The sequence below is a fragment of the Pristis pectinata genome, chromosome 21 (assembly GCF_009764475.1).
Source record: "Pristis pectinata isolate sPriPec2 chromosome 21, sPriPec2.1.pri, whole genome shotgun sequence".
Taxonomy (NCBI): domain Eukaryota; kingdom Metazoa; phylum Chordata; class Chondrichthyes; order Rhinopristiformes; family Pristidae; genus Pristis; species Pristis pectinata.
The window spans coordinates 25,080,160-25,088,336 of record NC_067425.1 but is presented as its reverse complement, the minus strand read 5'-3'; the positions used below and the strand labels follow the sequence as shown (position 1 = coordinate 25,088,336).

The following is an 8,177-nucleotide window of genomic DNA, read 5'->3' as shown; positions in this document are numbered from 1 at the left end:
AACAACTGATTCTGCTGATGTGGCTCTTTATCAAAGTGAAACTCATCTCTTTGCTTGAATTGTCATGTCAAAGCACCACATAGATTCACAGAAAATTTCAGACATTGAATTGGTTTATTCAGCCCATCTCATCTGTGCCAGTTGTAAAGGACCAATCCAACTTAAACATCATCCCCAGTCCAGCACAGGGTCCACAGCCCTTCGGGTGATGACCTCCCAGTACACATCCAGCCACTTTTTAAATATAATGACTGCTTCTGCTTTTACCAGGAGGCACAGATGTGTGCCTACTCCCACAGAGTCTATAAAGACACCACATCCTATCTAGACCTCTCTGATGAACAATGTATTTGCAGGCAAAAGTTTTCCAAGACTGTTACACTGAAATACATGACAACCTATAGGAACAATATAGATCCTGTTTCACACAGCATTCATGGGTGTAGAGCAACCCAGTAATATCTTTAAAGGTGTTTTTGATCAATTTCACATTTTTATTTTTACAGTTGAACTGAATGGGCATCAATGTGAAATGCAGCAACTACTTACAACACAAGTGAGGGTAAAATTCAATTTCTGGGGCAACGATTTCAAAATTCCATGGCAAGTTAAAGAAAAGGCTGACACAAGAGACTGCAGATGCTAGAATCTGGAGCAAATGACAAAAAGCTGGAGGAACTCAATGGGCCAGACAGCATCTATGGAGGGAAATGGACAGTGGACGTTCCGGGTCACAACCCTTCACCTGAACTGAAAGATAGAGGGGAATTAGCCAGTATAAAAAGGTGCAGGGAAGGGGTGGAGCAAGAACTCAAGGAGATAGGTGGATCAAGGTGAGGAGGGGTGATAGGCAGATGGGGGAGGGGAGAGTGGGAATAGCGCCAGAAGCTGGGAGGTGATAGGTGGAAGTGACAAAGGGTTGAAGATGATGAGAGGAAGGTGACGTGGAATCCAAGAGAGGGAAGTGGAGAGGGCAGATGGGAGGAGTGGGGAGGGGGAAGCAGTGGGAGGAGTGTGTGGGTGATGGGCAGATGGAGGGGGTGGAGAGGGGAAAGAGTTAGGATCTTCAGGAACCAAGAAAAGGCTCTTCCTCTGAATGAACAGAAAGGTTCTTATATTACTCAAGCTACACCACTCTTCAGGGGAGATGCCTTCTCTTCTGAGGAACTGTATGTCAGCATAAGTAGCTTGGAGTTGTACATGTTGTAAAGAACCAGCATTATTCACTGCATTATCCTACTACTTCACCCCACATTCTACAAGACCAACAGGATATCAGATCTTCTTTGCTGAAAAGAAGTTGTGGATAAAGCAATGGGACCTAGAGTATTCTTATGGAATAGTATTGTGCCACCTTAAGCATGTCCACTAAAGGATAAGGAGAGTTCCCCAGAGTCTACTCATGGGGAAATGGCAGTGTGCCATCTGGAACATACACATTTGCTCTTTGCATTCCATATATTTTACAATATTTGATTTGAATATTTACTGGTTTCCCAAGCAGATGATTTTTCTGGATCTTGTTTCATGGCCCCTAATTCCCTGCAGCATCTTACTCAAATATCCATGCTTCAGGCATTAGCTTAAATAGTAAGTACTCCCAACATCTCATCAGACCAAGCATTATTCTGTCTAACCTCAACACATATACACAATGATGTTCTATATTGCCTGCTTGCCATGGCCAGTAAGTTCATTAACTGTGAGCATTGGGAGGTGTCAGTGGAGAGAAGTACATTTTAAAATGAAGCACTGGAAGGTTGGCATTAGCACAATATCAATGGGAAGGACCTGTTACTGTGCTAATAACAGAGTACTCTTGCTCAAGATAAAATTATTAGCTTCAATGCCTGAACAAATTAACCAGTACCCTGTGGTAGTGTATTTTGAAACTAACAAACAGATTATAATTAACAGGTGAACCTAACACTACAAAAACCTAGCCATTCATTTGTAATATAATTTAAACTGTAAGAATTACTCAGTTCTGTATTAAAGCAACAAAAATCGCCATTTAAAAAAATCTACAGTGGTTTTTTTTCCCACTAAGCATGAATTTGGAAATTACTGTTGGTTAAACATCAAAGTGCTGATGTTATTGGGGAAAGTTATTTCAGTGATACAGGCATATTCAGTCAATTGGTACAGATGATAATTAACCGACTGATCTTACAGCCAACAATGAAAGGGCCTTTCATCCCTTATTGTGATGTCACTTTGGGTGAAAGGGCAGTGTGTAACCCACTACCACAAGAAGTCTTTTACAGCTAGAATTCCTTGCCCAAAAACAAGTTCCGTGATCAGATCCGACTATTTTTGCTAAATGTCATGCTTTATAGCAAGACTTCTCAAACAAATTATGCATGTGAACTAAGTATAAAATATTTGTCAAGGAAACATACCTCTCAAAATACACTCTATATATAGTTCTCAGAATATTCCAACACATACTCAATGTAGGATGGTTATCCTTAGAATACACTCATGAGGAACAGGGTCAATCCAGTTGAACCTTAATGATGCGTCTATCTGAATAAGGCATCCATTCCATCTTTAATGTAACTGAACTGAATGGTCTGAAAATAAATGAATATAAACGTGAATGAATCAGGTCAAGCAGATTATATATAGCCAAGTAAAATTAGAATTGATATATGATACACATATTATAGTTGTTCTAGTGCTTTGAATTTGACTAATGTCAGACGAGGAGATTATGGTTGCAATCATGCAGTGATGCATGATTTATTAGATTATGAGGAATGCAGGTAATTAAATTTATTAATAGCATAGGTTTCATTGTAAGAGGGATCCAAGAACAGTGGTATTGGTTTATTATTGTCACTTGTACCGAGGTTTTGCATACCGTTCATACAGATCAATTCATTACACAGTGCATTGAGGTAGTACAGTGTAAAAACAATAACAGAATACAGAGTAAAGTGTATTAGAGACATAGAATTTAAATTAAAAAGAGTAGAACGATTATAGTAGAAGCAATGAGTAGATCTGCAGAGAGCAGATTGCAACGATTCGCCAGGCTCCGGCACCATCTTGCTGGGTATCTTGCAGTGGATAATAAACAAAAATATGCAATTAAGAACACAAAAGGTCCATCATATGCAAGACTCTGTGTATGTTGCCAGGTGAAGTTCCCAAGAGGGAAACTCACAAGGGTTGGTTTCAGACCAGAGTGAGGTAGGGAGCAGAGGTGAATGAAATTATATGGGAGACTCTGCAAGAGTATTAGATAGGTGATGGTGAGTAGGATGAAAGAAAGTACATTGAGCGAAGTCCTAAATGTGGTCATTGCAAGTGGAATATGTTGCCACTTTTCCACTGGTGTTGGTCAAAAATCCTGAAAGTATTGGAGGAGTACATTGACCACATTGTTAGAAGAAGCCAGTCCCCTGAGACCTCAAGGGCATCTATGGATAGGATATAAATGCCAGTGATGCTAACATTCCTAGAATAATTCTTGACAAAACTCCTTGTACCACAGCTGTTAGCACAGAAATACATTTAAGTACAGAAAAATCAACCTTTTAATATAAATGCAAGAGTAGTGAGGAAAGTGGGGTTTGATGAAACAAAGATAGATAGATATCACGTGTCAATCCTGCAAAGCCCAACTACATGTTCTGGTCATCACAATTGCAAGAAAAAGACAGCAATAAAGGCGGGTGCAGAGAGAAATCTGACACTAAGTAAACTGTTTGGGTTGTGATGGAAGATTAGTAAGTGAGATTTAGCATTCTCAATACCATCTTCTTGTTGATTCTTAAATTCTCACAATTCCATGGTTCCTAAATCCAAACTGTGGATGGGGGAAATTCAAATTTTCAACCTTGGCTTACAGTCTCGTGGATTGGGCAGCAGTGATAAGGGCTGGCTGTGGACTGTACATCCATTGGTTGGTGGTGAACAGAGGGAGCTGCCACTTATTGCAGAGTCTCTTCAAGAAACATTTTTCCTCTGGTCTGCAATCCCATGGAACCATTGCATCCAAGAAATATTTTCCATGAATATTAAAAAGCTTCAGATGCTGTAAATCTGAAATAAATTCAGAAAATGCTGGAAACACTCAGCAGGTCGAGCAACATCTGTGGAAAGAGAAATAATTAGTGTTTCAGATCCGGGATCCTTTGCTTTTCTCTCTTTTCCAGTCTTGGACAATAAATGTTAACTGTTCCTCTTTCCAAGGATGCTGCCTGACCTGCTGAGTGCTTCTAGCATTTTCTGTTTTCTTATTAAATATTTTACATGATTTGTTTTGATTAAAATGTTTGGTGCCACCATTTCTTTAAAATATGAGAAAAACATGGTTTGTAATCACTGAGTTATCAACAGGGCGGGAAGCAGAAGGGGGGAATCCTGTGGATTATAAAATAGTTGCTTAGTCATTGTGCCTGATCTCATGCTGCAGCCTGAGTCAGTCAGGCACAGACAATGAGATCTTTCATGTTCCAGCTGCAGTTCTTAATGTACATCCTGTAATTATTGCACAAACTCCCAAATATTCCATCCAACCAAGAACAGTGGATAATTCAGAGCATAGGAAGGCTCAAAAAAATCCATGGAGAAAAAAAATCACTGCTCTCCAGTCCATTGCCATGGCATCACCCAACCAATCCAAAACGCCTAGCATTTCAAACAACGTCTTCTGAAGAAGGTTGGCAGCAATACTTCTGTGGGTGAGATAATGTCAGGGAGCGAGGCATTTTCCAGCAGTGGGAATGCCAAAAGGCCATAGCCACAGCTACTTAGTTAACACAAGTATCTGTGTAAAGTTAGACAACTGCCTCTTTAATTAAATTTTATCACCAACTACATGAAGTTCATTGTCTCTGTGCAATCATAAATGGTTGTAATATTTCAGTAAAGAGGTGCGAAATAGCTTATTGACTATTCCTACAAGACTGGAAAATCCTATAGGTATTTCCATAAGGAAGAGTATTGGAGCTCAGTAGAGGAATCGAACTGGTTGAAGTCTTCATACAGTGATGGTATTAGTCATAAACTGGTGGTCCTCAGGTGAGAGATAAGTCCTAAGCAGTTAGGTTAGGGAACACAAATAAACAGAGGCAGATGCAGCCTTTCCAGGTCTAAGTTATCTGCTTTGCTTCTTCTCAGTGCATCTCACTGTTGAACAGTGGCTAGGCTCATGATGATCTCTTCCATTTAAATTGATGAAAATCATTTCTAACAGCTCAGCAGATGCAAATGGCAAGCAGCATTAACTGGTACTGTATTGTTCTGTTCACAACTGACATTGCTGTAACTATTATAATCAACCTACTGCTAGCCCCCATGGCCTCATTCCTACATTTGCTGTACTTCTAAGTCTCATTACTAACCTGTAAACTGCATTCACCAGTCACAACACTTCCCATGGTCACATTTCCACTGTTGTTATTTCCTTTGGTTTTGCCCCTATCATCATTCCACATGATCTTGCACCAGCCACGTCTGGACTTCTTGCAGTGTCACCCCAGCACCCTCATATTTCCCTTGGTCATTGTTCCTGAGCTTTCCATAGTTGTCTGTCTGTACTTCGTGCACATCCTCACTATCCTTTCCTAATAAAATCTGCAGCAATTTAAAATAATTCATCATACAAAATCATTTTCTGTGAAAATAGACTTTATTTCAGTAAAAACATTTCTATGTAGAAATAAAGGAATAGGTTTGACTGTAAGGGCTTGGGCTCTGCTCATCACTACACTCCACGCAGAGCAGTTGGACACAGTCCCAACGATACATGCAAAACAAGAAGTGGAACTATTTACAAATGTCAAAATCAATCATATAAACTCTTCTTTACAAAATCTTTTAATTGTATATTATAAAGCCATGTGCTAGAATTTAAACATGATGGCTTATCTTTAATATATGAAAATAAGTTCTATTTTATGTCTGACAGCTGCTCAGGAGCCTGGAACACAAAGCAGGTATGTTGCCAACTCAGGGTGTCAGCTGAACACTGGCAGGGTATTGCGATTGGCATCTGAATTTTCGTTTTCACACTTAGTAATTCATTAAGATGTCTTTCTTGAATAAGGCAGAGAGTAAACCTTCCTGTTACCCATGCATAGGCATGTAATGGATCAGAGCTCAAATATACGGACCATTTCCTCAACTGTTGCATTCTACCAGTTTTGCACCCAGCTGATTACTTGGAGATCTTTGCAATACCTGCAGAACTTCAGCATCTGGTGTCAGATGAAGAACAACAAGTTTCCATTTTACTTTTCCATAATATAGAGGAATCTTTTAATGCGTTTTCTCTAGTGATAAAGCAAACATTAAAAGTGAGGTCCACATTGTAAACCCTCACGCTGCACTTGTTCCATTTTGGATTTGGTAAATAATGGCAATGCAAGAATAACCCTAATTATGTGACCACTAAATAAAGAATGAGTGAACTCACCACTGCATGAAATCAAGAGGGATACTAAGTAGCAAGACTTATCTGGTAATCAACATGAGCTTACCAGTCAAGTACATTGCTGTTGTCACTGTTAACAGAACTAGTCAGCGGGGCCTTGGTACATCTCTGTTTATGTGCTCGAGATTCCACAGCCTGCCTGACTCTGAATTATACGACACTGAGAGATTTATACCACTTCAAAGCTTAAACAATGCTGCCACATAGTTACATGAAGAAAACAATTCTCTGGGTTGATAAGCAGTCACAGTTACATCAATGCATGAATATCATCAGTCATTTGTCTTCTGACAGTTACAGATGAGGTGATGTGGATATATCCAGCAGGCTATATAATTCATGGATTGCAGTTATTACAGTCTGTTGAAAGGCATTCTCTTCATCAGTAGATGTGGTTACTGCTTAGCAAGAACTCAGTACAAATTATAAGTGTTGACCAAGTTATTAGTGAATTGCAATATTACAAATAATGGTGAAGTGAATAAAGGACCAATAGAGGAAAAGGTGGAGGTTTCTCCAGAGTTACACAGCAGAAAATGTTCTGTGTTTTTGGATACAATCTCTCTTCATTGTAACAAATTTGCTGAGTTTTTGTGTGTATCCAAAGCTCATCATCATCCAGGTGACATTCACCCTGATTTATTGATCTCAAGTTTACCGCAAGTTGGGTGGAAATGGCAAACATCTTTCGCTGGATCCAGGTGTGAGTTGCTTTCTTTCAGTGGACTCCATGTGAGAATTGCTCATTTATTTCATCCCAGATCTGATATACTCTTCCAGTGGGGTTGGAGCCAACTTGCCCAAATTTAATCCTTTTTGGTGGATCACTGGTTATTCTTTTCAGGATTCTATTGAGAGTTACTCATGTTTATTGAATCAAAGGTGGGATTTTCTTTCTTTTAATGGATTCAAGGTGAGTTATTCTCTTTTACTAGATCCCAATCTTTTGAATAGTTTCTTTCCTTTTGAAAAAAAGCCCTTTTTCTTCTTGCTATTGGAATTCTCGTTGCATCCGTGGTTATCCAAACACCCTGCTGTAACAGTGGGATGGATGTTCATTGGTACAACAGGATTGGAAACCTCTGCCTCATCCAAGCTTAGCTGATGGAAGAAAATTAAAACAAAAGTGATTGGTATACCACAGGAAAGAGCATAGAAGGATTTCACATCCACTGTGAGCTCAGGAGACAAAAAAAAATCAAATGTCAGCAAAACTATAGTGCACATGAATGTGCCCAGTGCTAACATATAGTTTGCCAATAGTCAGTCACACCATTTCTTAAATTCTGCAAATCTTATCAGTCACCACTGTGTCATGTGAGATTGTTCAAAAAAGTTTCAATCTTCTCAAATAGCTGACTGGCATTTACACAGCTAGTTATCACACTTCTCAGAATCATAACAAAGGGCTTCTTAATCAAAAATTATTTATTCTTACCTTAGCAAACATGGCTACCAGGTTATATACAGTAATGTTCCAAGTAAAGCAAAGAGATTAATGAACAATTGATCTGTATATAATAGCAGTGGTTCTTTGCACTTCTTCAAACTGACCCTGGCATTATTACTATCCATTTGAATTACATGAACAATGGCTCTGAATAACAGAGATGGTCTCATTTCATTCCTGAGCACAGTCCAAAGACAGAGGGCATAACCTGGCCCACAGACCCATTTTTGCCAGGTCAGTTCAGTCAAGTCTCTTGCATGTACATAATCTGTTAAGTCT

General features: G+C 39.2%; 1 protein-coding gene across 8 annotated transcripts in view; it reads right to left on the bottom strand.

Moving 5' to 3' along the window:
- Window positions 1–5,638: 5,638 nt before the first annotated feature.
- Window positions 5,639–8,177, bottom strand: part of LOC127581347 (peripheral-type benzodiazepine receptor-associated protein 1) — a 220,730-nt gene continuing 218,191 nt past the window's right edge. For 7 of the 8 annotated variants that reach the window (XM_052035676.1, XM_052035671.1, XM_052035679.1 and 4 more), the window contains one exon: window positions 5,639–7,549. In XM_052035676.1, the coding sequence (XP_051891636.1) occupies window positions 7,367–7,549 (183 nt within the window). In that variant the 3' untranslated portion in view covers window positions 5,639–7,366. The remainder of the gene's footprint in view (window positions 7,550–8,177) is intronic. The other variant, XM_052035677.1, reaches the window with a different exon arrangement.